We start from the raw sequence: 23,478 nt of genomic DNA, 5'->3' as shown, positions 1-23,478 counted from the left end.
ATGTAAACCGATTATTTCAAACTTCATGTTATATGTATTACAATTGCTGTTATATCTTTTATCTTTACATTACCCTGTGGCTTTTATATAAATTACATGCCTTGATTACAAGAATTAATTATCTTCTAATGATAAGTTTTTTATTTTAAGCTTTGCTACATTTTAAATTTGAACCTTAAAAATATAATTAACTCTATGTTGATTATCTAACTAATTACAGAGTATGCGCACCAGAAGAAACCACATTTCACCTCCTACACTTGTCTTTAATGAGAGAATATATTGACTATGAATTTTCAGTATTAAAAGTAAGTATTAATGTAGCTTTGGATCGACGATGTATATGCAGATATTTCCATAAGACTTGATTTTTTTTCTCCATTTTACTGTAGGACAAGATCACATTTCAATATGATATTGAAAGGATAATAGATGATTGGATTTTGATGGGATTTCTTGTTGGCAATGATTTTATCCCTCATCTACCTCATTTACATATTAATCATGATGCACTGCCTCTTCTTTATGGAACATATATTACCATCCTGCCAGAACTTGGGGGTAAGAAAAGTTTACTATTCATTTTAGGTTACTTTAAGTTAGCACTCAACTAACTCTAAAAATGTCACTCAGTTTATTAGATTATTGCATACACAACTAAAGTAGGAAAAAATTGGTGACTTCTTTTGGTCCAAAGCACCAAGCTCTGAGGTTATAGTTTTCAATAGTTCACAAGTAAAGAAAATGATCAGAATTATGCAGTGTCATTTATTGATACCTAACTAATCTCTGCCTTTGTTTAAGAAAGTCAGTAGAAGTTATTGGTTTTACTTAGCTCCTTTCATATTTAAGCATAGAAATTCAGTTTTTTGAATGGGTAGGTGTTATAGTATTTAATATGAGGGAGAGATTTTTTCAATTAAAATAAGAAATTAACAAACAGTGGTGATGCTGAATAAAACAACAGAGTAACAGGATATTAGTCCTTTTCAAGGTAACATCAAATGAATGATCCTGATGGAGTCTAGAACATATTTAATTTAATTAACTGTTACTAAATGTTGGAAACGTGAAAGGATTATTATTTTGTGAACCTGGAATTTCTTATATTTTGCTTCAGCTCTTACTTATTGCGTATTATAGGAATATCAAGTTCAAAGAAATTAGGACCAGTTATGTAGCCCAACACTAAGTGTTTTTCTTTGATTAGTAGAATGTCAATATTCAACATTTTATTAAAAGAATTTTGTAGAGTTGTTTAGAATAAATAATATCAGCTCTCAGTACAAATTTAGATTTTGTTCTTTTTAGGTTATATTAATGAAAGTGGCCACCTCAACTTACCTCGTTTTGAGAAATATCTTGTAAAATTATCAGATGTAAGTAACCTGAAGTTTTTGTTTTACTATCCCAGAGTAGCTATAAATGGTTAGTAACCAATTACATAATATCAGAGGAAAAAAATTTTTTAATTCTAATCCTATTCGTCATTCTGTATAAATAATTTCACCTAAATTATTTTTATTTTTATTAGTTTTTTATTTTTAATTTTCAGAATAGTAGATGAGGTCTCCATGTACATAAAAAAGTAAAATCCTCTGATTTTCTGTGCCCCAGAAGCAATCTCTGTTGTAAAAAGATTTGGGTTGTATTCTTCAGACATACTTAAATTATTTCTAAATGAATTTAAATATTTCTGTACAGTTCGATCGGGAGCACTTCAGTGAAGTTTTTGTGGACCTTAAGTGGTTTGAAAGCAAAGTTGGTAATAAGTACCTCAATGAAGCAGCAGGTGTTGCAGCAGAAGAAGCCAAGAACTACAAGGAAAAGAAAAAATCAAAGGTGTCCATTTTTTTAGGTGTCCTTTCATTTTTTTAGCTGTAAAGGTAAAACAGATATTTCTGGTTTCTTATATTCTTACGATTTTGGGATGGCCTCATTTCATTTTTATTTCTTCTTCTTTATGAACATTTAAATTTTTGTTTTGGTTTCTTTTTCTATTAGATCCTATCATTTAAATCTGTTTTTAAAAATCAGTTTCTTATTTTTACCCTTGAAGAAAAAAATTGTGTTTTCTTTGCTCTTGTGTTCTCTTAATAGGTGTAGAAAACATTTTTAAATGTAAGAGCCCAGAAAATTAGTTATCTTTTTTTAAAATGTGGATATTTATAGCATTTAATGTTATGAGACATTAACTAGATCAGTGATTTTTCTCTGAAATAATTTGTATGTAAAATCATGCATATATATTGCAGCAATAGGCCAGGTTAAGAGTTGATTAATAGCACAATATCTGGTAAATGTTAGGTGCTCAATAAATGAATAAAAGAATTAGTTATAATGTGCTAGTACCCTGCAAAACATCTCTAATAAGCTCTTAAGGAATGTCTGAATATGTGTTAGCTTGTAAAGTAAACCTCTTCTGGAATTTTCTTCAGCTTATCTATAATTATTGGATTCTGATGAAATCGGTGAGTTTCTTATACTCTCCTTTCTGTACTGGTTCTATTTAGGACTTTTGCTCTAGGAAGGGCAACTATCTTGATTTTTCTCTAGTAAAGTCCTTTTAATTGCTTAGCTTTTTTTAGTGGAACTTAGCACCAGTCATTCTGTGTTCTACTTTGTGTTTTTTCTCTTAAGAAAACAGCCTCTGCAACTTTTGGAGAACCCATACTCACAAAACTTACATGTCAGTAATCCCTGGCTCTGCCCATCTCATCTCAATCTTTAAGCTCCACAAATCTTTCAGGTATATTTAGTTAACATTAGAGACACTGATAAAATGAGAGGAGCTGGAGGAACAACCCAGGCACAGAAAGTTGGCAGAGGCCCTAGTTTGGATAAAGAAAAGGAAATGATGGGAGAGAGTAGGAAGAACCAAAGAGAGAATGAGAGTCACTGGCAATAGATAGGCAGTCAGAAAATAGAGGAGAGAAAAGATGAAATCACAAGGAAGGAAAAACAGATGGACAGGATAGGAAGGATGTGCTAAGATGGAAAAACTATAGAAAAGCAAATGAGTTGCCTGGAAGAAAAATTTAAAAGTGGAGGATAGATAATAGAGTCATAAAAATAATGGAATCCAGAGATACAGACAATAGGTAATTATAATTATTGTATTCCATCATAACAAATATATTGTGTTAACAGTAGCCCAGAATTTGAAACATAAAAATGTTAAACTCGATAAATTATAAAAGGCTTTGATATTGATCATATACTTTTCTCTGAGTAAATGAAATATTCTGGAAGTGTTTATTCTTGAAACATATAATTATATTTCTCTTTTATATTGATGAGAATTATATATTTTGGAGGCCTAAATATTAAGTTCTACACATAAAAATTTATAGCTTTAAAAAACAAGAGATATAAAACCAAAAAAATACAGTATTAGAAGTTTATTTTTAAAATAAACTTTTACAGTGTGTCACTTATGGATCATTCAGTTATTTTTAGTATTTTTTAAATCTTCCTGTTAAATGTCTCACTTTGAAATATACCTTGCTATTAATTTTATATTGATTTATAATTTTTATAGAGCCAGGAAAACTCCATATGTTGGGCTGCATTAGATAAAAATGCACAAGTGGTAACTTCTAAGGGTGAGTGTATTTTAATATGTTATTTTTTGGATAGAATAGTTCTATCTTTCCTTTATTAGTACTAATTCAGTAATACTAGATAACTTATAAGCATCTGCTTTGATATGTATTTATCAAATCTTTAGGTGGAAAAACAGAATATTCATAATTGTCGGCCACTATCTTTCTGGCTTTTTTTTTTCAGACAATTTAGAAGATGAGACTGAAGATGACGACCTATTTGAAACCGAGTTTAGACAATATAAAAGAACATATTACATGACGAAGATGGGAGTTGACGTAGTGTCTGAGTACGTTTTTGCCAATACTTATACTTTAAAGTAGAAAAATTAAATTTTGCAGTTCTTCATAAAACAGTATAATTTTGATAGTTAAGATAGTGGGAAAGGACGATTTTTTGGTTTCATGAATGTTTCTAGATCTTTTAACTAGCCTGGTTTTTGAGAAGGTGATATTAATTGACATTGTTGAATTCCTATGATAAAAATTGCCAAATGGAAAATGATTACTTTTTGGCTTCTCATCTTCTAAAGCTCATATCACACTTACTTCAAAGGCCACTTGGCTCAACTCCAGGTTAATAGCTAGTCCAAAATTTTCTTAAGAACTTGATCTCTAGAATGTTGGCTTTTATCCTTTTAGATTGCATCCCACAATATGAATTACATGTTTGCATTTTATTTATTTTTATTAACACACACAAGGTGCTTACCAAGTGTCAAGCACTATTCTAAGTGCTTAAAATAACTCATTTAATTCTCACAGTTCTTTAAGATAAGTAGAATTATTATTTTATAATAGAGAAAATTAAGGAATGGAGAGATTCAAGTGATTTGCTCAAGGTGATGTGAATGGCAGAGCCAGGATTTGAACATAGGTATTCTGGCTCCAGATCATATGCTCTTAATCACTAAATAAAACTGCTTCTCTATAGAGTAAAATAAGAGTTTCAGGACATGCTATGTTCCCTTGTTATATGCAATATACTTAGATACATTATCAATACTAATATTTTTACTTTTTTCAAAAATATAATAAAGCACTATTAGATCTTTTTTAATGTATGCCTAGGTTTAGACCCAAGCTTTCAGATGTTGTCCTATACATTCTCAGTCTGTCTTCAGAATTGAAGGGTCTGTATTCATACTGATCTCCAGTAACTAGAGATACAGAAATTCTAGTACAGTTCACCAGCTTATTTGAAGCTTTATCCGGTGGCATTAGCATGTAGGACTTTTGAGATTTGAGAAATAAAATATTTAAAATAGTTATGCTTTTAATCTTTTATTCTTTAGTTCTTATAATTCCTTGATTACAGTTATATAGAACTATAGTACCTGCAGGAGGCACTAAATGCTTAATTTCATGGGCAACTAGTCTCCCGCTTTATTTCCCTTCCTTTTATATAGTCAAATATAGACTTTTGAAAATGAGATACTATTTGTTAGCCTAGCAAAGAGGCAGATATTTTTAAATTGTTATATTTGCTGTTGGTCCAGGGTAGTGGTAGAGTTCTTCCCTTAATTACTGGTGAGAATGTAAATTAGTAAAATTATTTTGGAAAGCACATATCCAGAAACCTTTAAAAGACTTGTCCTTTTGATCCAATAATTCTAATTGTTAATCTGTCTGAAAAATATAAATTTAAACACACAAGGATGTTTATTACAAAGTTTTTTGTAATAGTAAAAAATTAGAAATCTACATTTCCAAAAAGGAGGTTCGTCATAATCATGTCTACCTCCTCCTCATCAATCACCATCTCTGCCATCTACACCAAAAGCTGCAGAACTGCTAAACTTGTACTTATAGAAAGTCCATAACAACTTAGAAAACTTGTATTAAATACAAGTTTTAAAAGTAAGAAACAAAATTATATTTATATATCGTATATTCTCCTTAAAGTAAACCAACCTGGGCATGTAAAAAAGACTGAAAAGAAACATACCAAATATAATAGTGATTGCTATAAGGTGATAAAAATGCTTTTCTTCACTATCTAGATTTTTAATACTGAGGAACTATTTATTTTATAATGAAAAAGATAACACACTTAATTCTCAAAAGTGTACCTCCTAGAAAAATGGAGACCTGGAATATCTAAGTTCATTTCTCCATGAATTTTGGTAACAGACACTAACAGGTTGATAGCCACTTTTGGCTTTAGCTCAGGGCTCTTTTTGTTTGTTTTATTTATTTTACCTTAAATGACAGTTTTTGAGATAGAAGGGATTAGAGGGAAAATTGTCAGTGGATATAGCACTTTTCAAAGTATGTTCTAGGGAGAGTTGGTGCCAACTTTATAGAAAGCTTCATTGGCTAAATCCTCAACCTTTAAACCAAAGCATAGTATATTGCACAGCGGGTTTAAATATTCTGGTAGTCAGTTTAGGAAAACTGTAATGCAAACCTTTAATCTGACAGTAAGGGATTTTTTAAAATAATATTTTGGAGGTTTTCTGATTATAATTATTTAACTTATTTATTGATTAAATAAAACATTGAGGCAGACTATAATATCAGCAGATAGCATGCTCTAAAGACAATGACCTGTCTTCAAAAAATGATGTTATAATTAAAATATTTTCTGTTTTCAGTGACTTTCTGGCTGATCAAGCTGCATGTTATGTTCAGGCAATACAGTGGATTTTGCACTATTACTATCATGGAGTTCAGTCCTGGAGCTGGTGAGGGAATAAACACAAAAATAAACGTTTTGTTTTTTCACAATGGTTCATTCTACTGTAATATCATTTGGGAATCTCTTTACCTTTTATTTCTATTTATGGAGATTTTTTTTTTTTTTAAAGATACATGCAGCCAAGTTTAAATAAAATACAGGTAATCTCTTTTTATATGAAAATACTTTAAAAAGACCTTTGTATAATAGAAGATACTTCCAGCCCTACCAGATAGCCCATAGCAAAAGCTCTTTGTTAATCTAAGGATTTAAAATTCTCTATCATGATGAGTCAAGTGTGACAAATTCTTTATAATTATTGGGTCTGAGTGACCCTCATATAGGATTGTTTGGTATATTCTTTTCTACATTTTGTATGTTTGAAAAAATTTTTCTCTCAGGAGTAATTATTTGAAGAGTCAGTTATTTGAATGTTAGACTGGGAAGGCTAAAGAAGAAAGGAAAAAGGAATTATTTGCTTTTCATGGTAATAGTTATAAATTTCCTTTTCTCTCATATTTCCTGTTCTAGCAAGTTCCATCTACATTTTCACATCATCCACCAAAATCGAAAAATAACAAACCAAAAAATGATACAGAGAAAAGTAGAGATTTTTAGGCAACGAAATAGCTTATTTTGTTTTCATAGCACCTCAGCTAGGTTTTATTTTAAAGCACCACAGAGCAAGACAAACCAATGTGAGATAATGTGGCATTAATTTTATAACTTTACATACTAATAACTTTACATAATAATTTTACATACTAAATCTTTGCAATGACTAACCTGATTCTTAGGACCTGTCTGAAGAGTGTTCTAATGATAAAAAATCTTTGATTTGCCATTTTTTAAGAGGGTGAGTATAAGTTATTCCTATTATACTACCAGACAGTAAGGCCAGGCACTTAAAAAATATGTTGTCATATAGTCCTCACACCTATTTTAAACTAAGTTGTATTCTCTGCCTTTTTCACATGAGGCTCAAAGAGGTTAAGTAACCTTTCTACAGTCATATACACTCAAGAATCAAATCCAAGCCTATCTGATTTCAATGTCTATATATTTTCCGTTATTCCATATGCCATTCTACCTCCTGAACATTTCCATTCTTTTGAAATATGCCGTAATTGTGGAATATAAAAATATTTCTTCATTTTTTTGGCACCCTTAGTCAAACATTAAGAACATTGAAATTTTCAAAAATTGTATGTGCGAAGCTTCATACAAATATTTATACCTGTAATTAAAGATGGGGAGGTTAAAAACAAAAATAGTGTGTATGATTGATAAATGGTTTAATCCTATCACAAACATTACACACACACACACACACACACACACACTTAAATATAAAAGTTCTTAGAGCTGACTGGTAAGAGCCGTATGAGCTCAGGTTCACTGTTCTCTCTGTCCTCACGGGAGAGGCCCAGGCCCATGTGAACTTACTGAGACTTCTGAGTACCTCATTACTTCATTCTAAGAATCTATTAATTGGAAGATACACATCAACATTTTGGGAACTAAAAGAACTATTATGTTATATACATCCTTCAATTACATTATACATCCCAATGTTGGAAATGTGAACCTCACTTTAAAAATTAAGGAAATAAAGCATTTGTTTCCATCACATGACCTAAATTTTCCAACACTGCTGATTTCTTATATTCAAGTAGTAGAAGTATAGGTGAATTTTTTTCTTTATAATTATTGTCATGTATCATTAAAATAGAATATGGAAATACGTATATTTAATATTGACCTGTTTCATAAAATTGTCAATTGTTTAAAACTCAGTTTTGTTTTATAGGTATTATCCTTACCATTATGCACCTTTCCTATCTGATATTCGCAACATCAGTACACTTAAAATCCATTTTGAACTAGGAAAACCTTTTAAGCCATTTGAACAGCTTCTTGCCGTACTTCCAGCAGCAAGCAAAAATTTGCTTCCTACGTGCTACCAGGTGGGTTTTAGAATTAAATGTTTTCATGTTCTTTTTGATATTTGGGAGCTCCTCCTCCAAACCTAGAAACAGTACTCAAATTTCTTTACTAGCTAAATACATTTTTTATTTTCAAATGCAGTAGTTCTTAAGTTCCTTGAGAAGTAATTTTCTTGATTTAAAGTTAGCTTTGTTTTAAAAATGCAAACTCCACAAACTGTTAAAAGCATAGCTTCTTCATTTTCAGCACCTTTATGCACATCTTCAGTTTGTCTCTGTGCTAATGAAAGTAAACTTGAGACAGGCAAAATCCGAAGCCATCTACTTTGTCCAAACATTTACAGAATCATTCCTGTTCTCTTTTACTGTCTATTAGAATAGGGATTTTTAATAAGTCATTTATCTCAATAGAACTGTTACTTCATTTACATTTGAGTTTTAATCATTTTATTTATCGAATTGTAGAATGAAAGACTTTTCTCTGGTTAATGTATTTCACATAACAAGAGGAAGATATTTCATGGACGATTGGATCACCAAAATTACACTAAGCCTACTAAACTGATTCTGAGGTTAAATTCATTTTGTTCTTCTAGATTATCAATCTGTTCTTCTAATTCCATGGTCTGGCCCCAGGCATTGGAATAGACAGACAGAAATGTGCACACACACACACCACACACACACACACACACCCTCCCCCTTGCCGATTGAAAGTATCAGGCTCCCTTCTGCATCTTTCTGAAACAACCTGTCATGTATCCTGGCTCCTCTGGCCTCCCTTTCTTCTTAAGTTTCTTTGATTCCTTTTTCCTACCTTTAGATACATTAAGGATTGATACTCAGTTACTTTGAAGTGGTACAACCATTCAACTGCTTTACAGCTACAAATGTTTTGGCTGTTCTGTGCCCTTGCCATGCTGGTTATTAAATATTTTTGAGTATTACCCTGAGAAATATGCTGTTTTATTTCTTTAAATTTTTTTATACATAACCTTTCATATTCATTTCTTAGAAGACATTTTTATGCTTTCATTATCTAACTCTGTTATAAAATCTCTAATAAAAGCATGTCTTTTTGGACTTTTTATCTTTGCTATTAGTGATGAAGAGATTCTTGAATTTTCTGGTTTTATTTTTAAATTATTTTAGATGACAGTTTTTATATTACTTAATAAAATCAGTTGGTTAAGGTATGAAAATAAATTGTTTAAGGTTAAAAATGGAGGACTATTAGAAGCCTGTGAAATAAAGTCTGAATAGGAAAACAGAATTTAAGGAGGCCTTGTAGAGTGAAAAGAATAAGATAGAAAAGATGAAATTAAATTTCAGAGTACAAGTGGTTTTGCTATATAACTAGTCAATGAAATGGGAAAGTAATGAGTAGCAGTGAAATTAGAAGTATAATTGAAAATCAAAGTATTGCAAGTATATTGCAACATATCTAAGATGTAAAAATTTAGGATGTTATTGCTTAGAAATTTTAAACTGTAAATCTGAGGAAATGTAACTATATTAACAAAAAGCTATATTGATATTAGTTCTTATATTTCTATTACACTATTTTATATTTTTACAGCATTTGATGACCAGAGAGGACTCACCAATTATAGAATATTATCCACCTGATTTTAAAACTGACCTAAATGGGAAACAACAGGAATGGGAAGCTGTGGTACTAATACCTTTTATTGATGAGGTCAGTATATGAAGTATTTATATATACACATATATTCTTAATCAGAAATTATTTTACATAAGTTAATGATCAATGGGTTTAAGTCTTCATTTTTTTTGTTAATGGAGTTTAATTACTCTCTGCTTCATTTTGTGTATCGAAACTTCTAGGAATTTTAATTATAGAAAGCTGGAGTGTTCTCCTTTCCTCCATGATACATTACATTTTCTCAAATATTAAAAGGCAATAAATACCTGGAGCGGGATGAGGATTCCTTGCCTGTCCCTTCTCTCTCTGTCTGCTTCCTCTCTTCTCAAGTTTATTTTTCCCTCATGGTCCTTGAGAGACTTCGAGCAAATCAAAGAGCACCGGTGACCTGAGTCTCCTGAAGGCGTGGGGTAGAAAAAAAGGAAGGAAAAAAAAAAGCTGGAATGGCTTTACTAATATTAGACAAAACAGACTTTAGAACAAATTGTATTACCAAAGATCAAGAGAGATATTTTATACTACTTAAAAAGTCAAGTCAGTTTATCTCTTGATAACATAAAAATCCTAAATATATATAAACCTAATAACAGAGCTTTAAATACATGAAGCAAAAACTGTCAGAATTGAAAGGAGAGACAGGCAAATCCACAATTATAGTTGGAAATTTCAACACCTCTCTGAGAAATTGGTAGAACAAGAAGACAGAAAATCAGTGAAGATGAAGGCTTAAATAACATTGTAAACCAACTCAACTTCATTCATATTTATAGAACACTACACCCAACAACTGCAGAAGACACATCTTTTTTAAGTGAATTCACCAAGATTATTTGCTGAAATGTAAAATATTACACAATTAATTTATAAGGGTTGATTATAAAAATAATGTTCTCTGACCACATGGAACTAAATTAAAAATCAATAACAAATATCTGGAAGATCTGTAAACCTTTTGAAATTAAATAACACACTTTGAAGTAAATAACCTATGGATGAAAGAAGAAATTAGAAAAGAAACTTGAAAATATTTGATCTGAATGATAATGAAAACACACCATATCATAATCTGTGTGATAAAACTAAAGAAGAGCTTAAAGGGAAATATAGGTTCCAAATGCTTATACTAAACAAGAAAAGGTTTTAAAATAAATTATGTAAGCTCCCTACCATAAGAAGCTAGAAAAACAAGAGCAAATCAAACCCAAACTAAGCAGAATAAAGGAAATAAGATAGGAGCAGAAATACATGGAAAATGAATGAACAATAGAGAAAAATTGAGACCAAAAGTTTGTTCTTTGAAAAGATGAATCAAATTTATAAATCCTAGCTACAGTGATCAAGAAAGATGGGAGCAGGGAAGGAGGAGAGAGAGAACACATAAATTGTCAATATTAGGAATGAAAGAGGAGATATCCTATATGTTCTACAGATACTTAAAGTATAGTTAAGGAATATTATAAATAATTTTATGCCAACAAATTCAACAACGTAGGTGAAATGAACATATTTCTTTAAAGATAATTTAGCAAAGCTGACAGAAAAACATGTAAAAATCTGAATAGTCTTTTATCTTTTAAAGACATTTAATTCATAATTTAAAACCTTCCCACAGAGAAAATTCTAGGCTCAGATGACTTCACTCGTGAATTCTAACAAACATTTAAGGAAGAAATAATACCAATTTTATACAAACTTGCAGAAAATAGAAGAGGGAAAAATCACTTCCTCACATATTTTATTAGACCAGCATAATCCAGATACTCAAATTAGACGGGGGAAATATTATGAGAGAAGAAAATTAAACTAAATGGGATCCAGTAATATATTAGGAGGATTATACTCATGACCAAATGGGATTTATTTTAGAAATACAAGGTTTACAATGTGATTTACTACATTATCAGTATTTAACATTCAATTTTAATAGAAATGTTCAACAGACTGGAAATAAGAGAAAACTTCCTCAGCCAGGTTAAGGGCATCTAAAAAAACTTACTGCTAACAACATACTTAATAGTTAAAGATTGAATGTTTTCTCTGTAAAGCCAAGGATAGGGCAAAGATGTCCATTCTAAAAACTTCTCTCTAATATTGTCTGGAAGCCCAGTGTATTAAGTCCTGGAAAAGAAATAAAGGTGTGCAGATTAGAGAGAAAGAAGTAAAATTGTCTTTATTTGCATGTGGCATTATCTCATATGTAGAAAATTCTAAGGAGTCTTCAAAAGAGAAACTATAACCAGTAAATAAATTTATCAATTGATCTTCAGAGTCAACATAATCCCAATGAATATTCCAGCAAATTTTTGTGTAGAAATTTGAAATCTGATTCGAAAGTTTTTATGAAATTGCAAAGGATCTGGGATAACCAAAGCAATCTGTAAAAAGAAGAACAGTGTTAGAACTTTGCTTTTCTGATTTCTTGACTTAACCATGAAGCTGTAATAATCAAGGCAGTGTGTTACTTGCAAAGTAATAGATAGGTCAGTGGAACAGAATAGAGTCTAAACATAGAGCTATACTTGTCCAGTTAATTCATTTTCAGTTAAGCCACCAAAGCTATTCAATAAGTAAACAAAAAAGTTGTTGACATTTGGTGCTAAAACAACGCTCCATATATGTGGAAAAAATGGATCTTGATCCATACCTCATACCATACACAAAACTTAATTCAAAATACATCATAGCTCTAAATATAAAAGCTACAACTCTAAAAATTTCTTGAAGTAAACATAGTAGAAAATATTAGTCAAGACCCAGATGACACTACCCATAAAAAAAAATCGAGAAAATAGATTTCATCAAAATAAAAAAGATTGCTTTTCAAAAGACACTTAAGAAATGAATAGGTAAGCCACACGCTGGGAAAAGTACTTGCAAAACATTTCTGTGCTTAGTACTGGTATCCAGAGTAATAAACAACTCTCCAAGTCAATAGTAAGAAGATAGAACCTAGTTTTTTAAGTGGGCAAAATATTTGAAGGACCATTTTACAGACCGAAATATACAAATAGCCAATAAGCACATGAAAAAGTGTTCAGCATCATTAGTACTCAGGGAAATATAAATTAAGACCATAATGAGATAACACTGCACTAAACTCTCAGAAGGGAGAAAATTAAAGAATTGAAACAATACCAAATATTGGCAAGAATGTGAAGCCATTGGAATTTTTATACATTGATGGTGGGAGTGTAAAATAGTACAAGTAATTTGCCTATCTATCTAGCAGTTTCTCATAAAGTTAAGCATAAAGCTACCCTAGAACCCAGCAATTCTATTTTTAGGTATTTACCAAGAGGGGGAATGAAAAAAAGGATGTTCACAAAAAGTCTTGTACAGAATATTCATAATAACTAAAAACTGGAAACAACTCACTCCGTTTACAGGTAAATGGGCAGGCAAACTGTGGTGAACCCAAACAATAAAATACTACTCGGCAATAAATAAGAATGTACTGCAGATACATGCAACAACATGGAAGAACTCAAAAATATACTAAGCAAAATAAACCAGACACGAAAGATTTCAAACTAATCTTTGGTGAAAAAAAGCAGGACAATGTTTGCATAATGAGTTGGGGAGGAGAAAAAGATAAACTGGGAAGGGACATGCTTTATCTTTCTGAGATGACGAAAATGTTCTGTATCTTATCTCATTTGGGTGTATGCAGTTGTCAAAATTCATCAAACTGTAAACTTTAGGTCTGTGTATTTCACTGGGTATTAATTATGCCTCAGTAAAATAAATTCCTTTTCTTTTAAAAACATTGTTATTGAGTGAAGGATAAAAATGTTTATTCACATTTTATTTAATTTTTAAACAATGGTGTTTATTACATGTGAAAAGATACTAGCCAGCTACCAGAGGATCAGGTTGCTAGATAGTCATCATATCCTGCACATATGCAAATTTAGTTTCAGGTAAGCAATCACTATTGATCATCCAATTATCACTTTAGTTTATTGAGGTTGAATTTTAACTTAAGTTTGGACATCTCAATGAGGTTTTAAATGTTTTCAACAAGGTTGCATTATGATATGCCACTGAAACAAAACTTGTAACCAGCAGAATTACCCCATTCTTAGATGTTTTTTTTGGAAGCAAAAGCTCAAAACTTAAGAAGATACCTGAAAATAGGTATGTAAAATGTGAAAAGAAAAATTCTTGTTACAGGATAGTAAGTGAAAATAATGATGGTGGAAATTACTAAATTGGAATACATGAAAGAATTTTCAGAACTAATAGGACCCATTTGTGCCTCACAAAGGATTATTACACAGACTTTAGTGCTAGGAACAGGATTGAGCTGCTTGGCTCTCATGCATTTATAGTCTCTCCTCCCTTGCCCTCCCCTCCCAACTTTCTATCAGAATGTTCCAGCTGATTGTGTGTGTGCAAAGTAAAGGGATTGTAAGGGGTGGGAGGTAGGTATGGTTTAAAGACATTTTATTTGCTCACAATTCTGAATCAACAATTTGAGCTGGGCTCAGCTAGGTGTCTCTTTTGCTAATCACACCCTGAGGTTAGGTAATCATGTTAGTCATCTTGTGGCTCAAGTGAAGGTGGTTATCTGAGATCGCCTTACTCATGTGATTGGTAGTTGGTGTTAGTTGTGAGGCCTCTATGTGATCCCTCACATAGAGGTTTATTCTCACAGTAATCTTGGGTTCCAAGAAGGCAAGAACAGGAAGTACAAGGCCTCTTGACCTTTGGAATTTGTATAGCATTACTTCTACTATATTCTTTTGAATAAAGCAACTTTAAAACCCACTCACATTTAAGGAGTGGGGAAATAGACTTCACCTTTCGATGTCTAAAGAAGCTTATGTATGGGGATAGGAGGAATTCCTTTGGCCATCTTTGCGAATCATCCACTACAATCTGCCCTTTGGCCAAAATAATTTATATCCCATCCAAATATAAAACACACTGACCTCCCCCCAAAATCTCATATCATTACACATCAAGCTCAAAGTCCAGAATCTCACCTTTAAATCAAGTCCTTATATGATGAAGCTCCTCAAATGCAGCTCCTCAGAACAGCTCCCTTGATTCAGAGACCTATGAATTTAAAAAACATGTTATCCACCCCCTCCAACATTCCCAATTTTATAGTGAAGAGACAAGGACAAGATAACCACAATAAGTCACTCCTATCAAAAAAGGCAGGAAAGGGAGGCACGTAACAGTCACTGAAGCATAACAGTTCTAAAATCCAGCTAAGTAGCATTCAGTCAAGTCCCTGTACTCTAGGAGCAGAGACTGTTCCTTTACTAGAACTAAATTTGTTCTCTGGGAGTGGCTCTTTAGTCTGTGTTCTCCTAGGCTTTTTGCTCCCTGCTCTAGGTTCTTGATGCTACTCTCTAAGATGTTCCAAGACATTACACATCTTCAGTCTTGGATGCAGGCTTCATTTTGGAAAAGGTGGGTGACCTTCTGTGAGATTACTTTTCACATGAGGGTGTTTTCCAGAGAGGGTGGACAGCTGAAGGTTGTAAGCCAGTAGCACCTTCAGCAACTGGGCAGATAAGTCCTTCTCTACTAAGGGGAGATCACTGCAGCACATCACAACATCCATTGCATTATGATACTTGAATGTTATGTTGTATCGTAAAGATGGTAAAATGTTCAAGATTATAAGGATGAGATGCTATGCGTTTACAGGGCCAAATGACCTAGAAAAACCTTTATATTTTGAATGTGAAAAAGGATTAGACTCAAACTTTGAATGTGATACTGGAGAAGAAAATAGGAAATAAGTAAAAATAATTATGAAAATTCAATTTAGTGTTTATTTCTTGAAAGATTGTTAATTTTATTGTATACCTTACTATATCAATGGTATCTTAGAATCAAGAAATTATGATACAGTATTATCTGTTTTACTCCATAATCTCTTTCAGATTTTGCTACTTTCTACCTCTGTCTACAACTTTTTCTATAAATGCTTTGAAAGCGGCATAGATAATTATTGGATTAAAAGTCTAAGAGGCTATCCTAGAAAATAATTCATTTCTTATAAAGTTAAACGCAGACTTACTATTCAACCCAGTAATCACACTCTTAGAGTATAATTTTTAAAATTTATCCTAGAGAAATGAAAACATGTCCACACAAAAACCTGTGTATGAATGTTCAGAGCAACATATTTGTAATAACCCCAAAGTGGAAAAAATTTAAATTTCCTTCAGCGAGTGAGAGGATAAACAAACTGTAGTGCATCCATATATTGGAAAACAACTCAGCAATAACTATTGATATAAACAACTTGGGGTGAGAAAAGTTTACTTGAATGAGAAAAGTCAATCTCAGAAGGTTATATATTATATGATTCCATTTATATAATATTCTAGAAATGGCAAAATTATTGTATTATAAAATACATCAGTGGATGCTGGAGGTTGGGTTGGGGATGGGATGCGATTATAAAGGGATAACATGAGGGATTATAAAGGGATAACATGATGGTGTAACTGTTATGTATTCCAGTTTTAGTAGTGCTTCCATGAATCTACACATACGATAAAAATTCCATAGCACTATACACACAAAAAAATCACCTATAAAAACTAGTGAAATCTGAATGTCTATAGTTCAGTTAATAGTGTTGTGCCAATGTCAGTAGCGATGTACTGTGACTATGTGTAAGATGTTATCATTGGAGAAAGCTGGGTAAAAGGTACATGGGAATGGTTCTGTACAAATTTTGCAACTTCTTGTGAATCTGTGTTTTTTGCCACTATACACAATGCTGTGATAAAATTAGTGTTGTATTTATGAGTTCATTTTGTTTGTTTATGCATTTTTATGTATTAAAATCTTTATTTTTATAAGGTAGATTCCCAAAAGTGGATTGCTTAATTAATTGGAACGTATATTTTTAGTTTTAATGAATATTACTATATTGTTTTTCAAGAAGACTGGTCTAATTCACACCTGTAATATTTGAGTATCCACTTTTTGGCTTTTCTAATACTGGATATTATTGCTTCATTTAATTTTGGCCAATCTGTTGATGAAGAATGCCATTTTATTATTATTGTTCAAATTTGTTTTTCCACAACCCTTAATTTGAGTATATTTTTATATATGTTTGCCCTTTGCATTTTCTATATCACATTTTGTATATTGTTTATTTAAATCCTTTTCCTTATTTTCTTTTTTTGGTTTTTAGCAACTCAGTGTATTAGGCATATTCTTTTCCAATATGGCATTTGTCTCTTGATTTGTTTATTGTATCTTCTGTCTCATACATTTTCTTTCACTTAAAAATGTCTTTTCCCTTAGGCTATTAGGTTTTTTCCTGTTTTAAATAAGAGTTTATCACTCCAAATTATCAATAGTCTCTTAGATTTTCTCCTAATACTTTTATTGTTCTATTACTCTGATACTTGTTTTCGCATATAATATGTAGTTGGGAACTGTATGTACTTGTTTTTTTCCAGCTGCATCAGTAGTTATGACAGCATCATTATTTAAATACCTGAATACTACGTTTTTTGATACAGATTTGGATTTATTTTTGAACTCTTTATTCTATTCTTCTGGTTTTTGAGTCTCTTGTGATATCAATACTAAAATGTTTTGATTATAATAGCTTTATCAAAAATGATAGGATCTAGTAAGACAAGTCCCCGATATTTTTTGCAGTTTACTCATTCATTCTTCCATATGAACACTGACATCATTTGGTCCTTTAAAAATATTTTAAACAACTGTGATTCTGATTGAAATTATGTCAAATGTAAGATAATTTGGGAAGATGAACATTTCTATACCATTACAAAATTTTTAAAGTAAAAGATTAATGCTCTCTGAATTACGGTAAATTATAATTATGATAAATTCACATTTAAAAAATTATTCTTTGCTATTCTTTTCCACAGTTTAGTGACTACTATTGGAGTAATAGGTTCAGAGGAATTTGGAGTGGCAAGCAATATTCTAACAATATTCAAAGCCTTTGAAACAATGAATAATAGCATATCAGTTTTTTATATAATGAAATGGAAAGGAGTTCCATTACTTAAGTTTTTTTTTTTCAAGAACACATATAATTCTGTATACTGAGGGAAAAGATTTATTCTATATGTTGAAATTAGAATTTTTATACTTTTAACTCCTCTCCTTGATCTTTACATTCAGAAGCGATTGTTGGAAGCCATGGAGACATGTAACCACTCCCTCAAAACAGAAGAGAGGAAAAGAAATCAACATAGTGAATGCTTAATGTGCTGGTATGATAGAGGCACAGAATTTACCTACCCCTCTCCATGGCCAGAAAAGTTCCCTGCCATAGCACGATGTTGCACAAGGTAATGTTATTTGTTAATTTCAACAACCACAAAGAGTCCTCTCTTCCGCCAAAGATAAAAAGCTTTTTAATATCTAGTTAGAGAATTAACAAATAATTTATGACAGTTATAGTCAATTTATAATGAGTTACATCCAACTTGCCAAAGACCGTAGCATCTCTGTCTCACAATTATTTTTATTGTTCTCTGCTTTAGTCAGATTATGCCTCTCTCTTTCTATCTTCTGCTAAAGTTGTTTTTTTTTCTTAATGTATATCTGTATTAACCCTCAAAAGGATGTGTGAATTTTTGTTCCCATTGCTAGTGTCTGCTCCCAGTGTTATTTGACATGCTATAACTTTGCCTCTTGTACTCCCCAACCACCTAACTAGAAAGAAGAAAAAAAAAAAAAAAGAAATAAAAGAGCTCCTCTATTTTATTGGCTTAAACCCATTTCTTCTTTAGCTTTCTCATTAAAATGTCATCCCTGTTTTTTCTCTTATCTTCCTTGCAAATAATGTATTCAGATGGCAGTTGAGTTGCAGATAAAGTGAACATCTTTTACTTATTATTTTTCCTTTTTTAAAACAAAGAGAAAGATGAAATAGACATTGAAAAATGTTTATTTTCCATTCTGGGTTTTGAAACATGGAGGATATGGAGATTTATAATATACTTTACACAATCCTTTATTTTTTAAATTATGTCTATTTGTTGTTTTGTTTTAAATGGATGGGAAAAAACTTCCATTCAGTAACCTACATGCATGGTTATTTCTGGACCAGTAACAACAGGGAATCTGGGTTGTCCTGCTCTATATTTCCTTTGTTTTTAGGGATGAATCATCATCGCCTTCTTTAAAAGCAGGGATGACTCATGCTGAAAAACTGCGATTGCTTGTAATGTAAGAATTTTAAATTAAATGCCTTGATTTATTTTTTAGGTATAAAATAATATCATTAGATGCTTGGCGTGTAGACATAAGCAAGAACAAAATAACCAGAGTTGACCAGAAGGCATTCTATTTCTGTGGATTTCCTACTCTGAAACACATCAAACACAAAGTCAGTGACTATTTAGTTCAGATTTTTTTTTTTTTACTTTATTGAATGTGAAGTGATTACAGAGAAAGAATTAAAATTACATTCTTTGAATTCTTTTAAAGTTTTTTTTGAAGAAAAGTGGGGTTCAAGTATTCCAACAGAGTAGCCGCGGGGAAAACATGATGTTGGAGATCTTAGTCGGTGCAGAGTCAGCTGAGCTAGTAAGTATTTTCTTTATTATATATGTATTAGGCACTTATGCATAAAACGTCTTAGCTGCAATGTGTTTACCAAAGAAGTATAAGGTAGTGACTCCAAAAATTCATGGTAAATAAGGATGAAGTAAAGAAACATTTGCACAAATTAAAGGATGTGTGAAATTGTGACATAATGAGCAAAAAATGCTCCAGGAATTTTGAAAAGGAGATGAGCCGTGTGAGCTAAGTACAGACTTGTAGACAAGAATAGGCTTGAGCTGGATGCTAAAAAAGATTATCACCAAGAAGAGAAAAGAAGGGGAAAGATATTCTAGGTAAAAGAAATAACATGTGCTAGGAATTGTAATCAAAAATAAATATGATACATGATCTTATTTTTTTAACTTTTTTGTATGTCTGAAATTTTTTAATACTTTTTTTTTTTTTTTTAGAATAAATATGTATGTTAGAAGGAATAGATAAAACTGACTGAAGTAGAGGATTTGTGTTGGGAAATAGTAGAAGATAAGATTGAAAAAAACAAGAGACCAGATTATGGAGGATTTTGAATACCAGGCTAAGGAGTTTGGACTTTTTTTTTTTTTTCATGATTGTTACCTTGAAATTGGTGTTTTCATAAAGATTAATTTGGTGGCAATATAGTAGATTAAATAGCACAGAAGAGAAATAAATGGAAGAAAATGGAAAAGGCTACAAGTTCAGAGGTTGTGGTTGTAGAAACATTAGGCAATAAGGACATAATCTGTAGAATTGATAGTAGATCTAGATGAACAAGACTAAATAAAATTGACACTTCATCAGTTATTCAAATCTTGGAGATGAAAAGAAAGAAAATATTAAATATGACTCTCAGATATCCGGCTAATTAACTAGAAAATAATTGGTGTTTACTGGAATAAAGAAGTTGAAATGAGAGAGTCCTTAGTTTGAGAAGATTAATGATAAATAATGATGGAATTTTAAGGTGGTGCTAGGACTTTTAACTGGAGCTGCCCTGCCAGGCTTTCTCAGTAAGGGTTCCACAGAGATTTAAGCCCTAATGCCCTAAGTCATCCATTTGTATATAGATTAATTTATCTTCTGTGGATTTAGAATGGAACTACTTCTGACCAGCCTTGAGAGGACTGAGAAAATAGTCAAATTGTTTTTATTTAGTGTTTTGTACTTTCAATGAAAAACCTCAATTGAGAAAGCTGCTTATATACAATATAATAATACCTGGGGTTAGAGCTTAGAGGAGATAGGTATATACAAGCTATCAGAAAGGAGGTGATGGCTGAGGCCTTGTAGCTCAGTTACCTGAAGAAAAAGAACTCTGAGGGTTCAAGGTCTCAGCATGAAGAAATACTAACAGTCATAAAGAGTGGAAAAAGAATAATAAAAGTGACAGTGTTTAGAAAGGTAAGAAGAATTGATTCCCAAATTAAATAGTATCACAGAAGCATGGAGAAGATGCTGCATACAGTTCAAGAAGAATACAATCTAAAACAAAGCCCGTGAATTTGTTCTTTAGGCAGGCATCATTAATGGTCTTTGAGAATTTTATTCCAAAAGGTTGGTCAAGGCTGAAGTCCAATTCCTAAAGACTAGTCTGTGACCATGTAGATGGAAAGCCAAGGTAGCAAGTATTAAGCCATTGGTTAAGAAATTTATGATTTGAAAGAAGACTAGAAACAAAACAGTAGGTAGAAAAGAGGCAGCTCATCAAGCAAAATCCATACAGAAAAGAGGTAGGGCTAGTGGAGAAAGGCAGTCTTAAAGACACTGTAGAGGAAAAGGACGTTGATGATAACAAGAACCAAGTGCAGTACTGAGGGATTTCATCTAGGGTTTAAATGAAAGGATTATTCTGGGAAAGAAGGACAACTTTTTCTTTGAAAACTAAAGGAAAGATTGGGAGAATGAAATTAGAAATAGATATATAGAAAGGAAGTGGATAATTAATGGAGCCTAGTTCTAATGTTGAAACTTGTTTTATTTATGAGAATAGTCTATTCTTTTGTATATTCGCATTAATAAATGTCTAAATATAATAAATAAAATTAGAAGCAACCCTTCAAGGTCTAAAAATAATCATCTCTGATTGTTAAATAAATATTGCTAATAATGAGTAAGCATAATAAACAGAAAAAAGTGAATGAAAATTTGTAAACTTCAGTTTCTACCATAATGTTGTTGTCTAACCAATAGCAATAATAATGTTTCCTTTTAAAACCAGAATTTTTAAAAATATTATTTCATGTAGAATATTTGTATTAGCATTTTATAGTTTATAAAAGCTTTTGTGAATATTATTTTATCCTCAAATAAACATCGTGAGGTAGATGTTATTCTTTCTTATAAAAGAAAACTGAGACTCAGTGGGATTAAATGATTTGCCTAAGATTTTATAGCCAAAAAGAGGTAGAACCCAAATTTGGACCCATGATTCCTTACTTAAAGGTTAGTGTTCTTATTTTATTATATCAACCACAAAGTGAAAAGAAACTAGATACTTATTCTGTTTTATACTACCTGGCTGTTTGATATGGAACAGTGAATAATGATAGCTTTTCTAGACATTTCTGCTGCTCTTTTTTTCTCAGTTTCTGTAAGAAAAATATGCAACATAATCATGAAAGTAATGGAATTATAGAATTTTACAACTGGATAGAATTTCGTAAAACAACTAATCCAACTTATTAATTTTACAAATTAAAACAGAAAAGGGACATTCGCTCAACTAGTTAGCAGCAGAACTAAGAACTTAAGTTTCTTGCTGAACATTATTTCTGCTACTGTTGGCTGTTACTGTGGACAGTAACACATTATAGATCAGTGCTCTTCTGTTTGATTTTACTGAAATTTATTTTCTCACCAAGTAATTTCATTCAGAATTAAAAGCAGTGAGCCACTTTTTACCAATTGCTGGCGCTGTTGAGAAAATGAGGAGGCAAGCTTCCTAGTGTCATGGGATTTATACTGCAGAAGAGCACTCTTAAGTTGGTCATACTTCCTCTCTAATAAGAAGAGGCTGGCAGAGAGGGAGGAAGTTGAACTTGGTTAGCTTTCACAGATTCATACTAAATTAAAAGGTAAAAACAACTGAAAAATATTTTTTAAAAACAGGAAAGGAAAAAAATTAAAACTCAAAAAAACAGAAATCCTGGAAAATGTACTAGAAAGGAAAAGAGCAGTTAGCAATTAAAGTACAATTTAGAGAAGAGAAATTAAGAAAACTGAGCTTGAGTAGGTGGAATAATTAAGTTGGAGTAAAGTCGAGATCAGCAGAACTAAGAACTATAGGGAATAAGGTACTATAGGAAATAATTGGTTCAAGTGAGCAAATGATATATCTGTTTTAATTATTAATGTGGGGTTTTTATAGATTTTAAATTCATAGTTATAAGTTTAAGCCAGTTTTTAATTATTTAATTTTGCCTCTAAAATTTTCTCTTGGACCTGAAACATGAATAATGAACTTATGCTTTTTCTTTAAGAGCATAGAAAATGTAGCTTCATCAGTGCTTGGAAAGTCTGTCTTTGTTAATTGGCCTCATCTTGAAGAAGCTAGAGTTGTTGGTATATCCGATGGAGAAACCAAGTAAGATATGATTTATAATTTTTAAAATTTATATTGCTTTGCTATTTAATGGGTTTTTGATTCATTTTAACTGATATAATTACTGTAAAAATATTTAGACTCTATAGTGAAAATGAAAGTCCTCTAATCATACCACTTGAAGTTCAACCACTATTGACAGTTTGTTATATATCCCTTGAGATATTTTAAATGAATATATTACTTTTTCCTTTTGCCTTCTTTTCTTTTTGATAGCTTGGAAGTTCTATATCCTAATTCTTTTTTACCAGTTATCATTATATTATTTAGCAAATATATTTCTCTTAATGATAAGAATGAATAGCATATATGTATATGCTATATAATACATATATGCTATTTATATATATATAAAACCTTACCTTTACCATACCCCTCTCAGACTTCATTTAAATAATAAATTAATTTTTTAAAAATAATTTAAC

The 23,478-nt window shown here is 31.4% G+C and overlaps 1 protein-coding gene across 2 annotated transcripts in view; it reads left to right on the top strand.

The window, feature by feature from the left end:
• The window catches only part of XRN1 (5'-3' exoribonuclease 1), a 117,195-nt gene that overhangs the window by 21,966 nt on the left and 71,751 nt on the right, over positions 1 to 23,478 (top strand). For both annotated transcript variants that reach the window (XM_039876474.1, XM_039876475.1), the window contains exons 7-19: positions 221 to 308; positions 393 to 561; positions 1,312 to 1,379; positions 1,705 to 1,842; positions 3,542 to 3,605; positions 3,790 to 3,895; positions 6,203 to 6,292; positions 8,096 to 8,252; positions 9,811 to 9,930; positions 18,043 to 18,212; positions 19,135 to 19,255; positions 19,357 to 19,455; positions 22,932 to 23,035. In XM_039876474.1, coding sequence (XP_039732408.1) covers positions 221 to 308; positions 393 to 561; positions 1,312 to 1,379; positions 1,705 to 1,842; positions 3,542 to 3,605; positions 3,790 to 3,895; positions 6,203 to 6,292; positions 8,096 to 8,252; positions 9,811 to 9,930; positions 18,043 to 18,212; positions 19,135 to 19,255; positions 19,357 to 19,455; positions 22,932 to 23,035 — 1,494 coding nt within the window. The remainder of the gene's footprint in view (positions 1 to 220; positions 309 to 392; positions 562 to 1,311; positions 1,380 to 1,704; positions 1,843 to 3,541; positions 3,606 to 3,789; positions 3,896 to 6,202; positions 6,293 to 8,095; positions 8,253 to 9,810; positions 9,931 to 18,042; positions 18,213 to 19,134; positions 19,256 to 19,356; positions 19,456 to 22,931; positions 23,036 to 23,478) is intronic.

The sequence above is a fragment of the Pteropus medius genome, unplaced genomic scaffold (assembly GCF_902729225.1).
Source record: "Pteropus medius unplaced genomic scaffold, Ma_sr-lr_union100, whole genome shotgun sequence".
Lineage (NCBI taxonomy): Eukaryota > Metazoa > Chordata > Mammalia > Chiroptera > Pteropodidae > Pteropus > Pteropus medius.
This window is presented reverse-complemented; position numbering and strand designations above follow the sequence as displayed.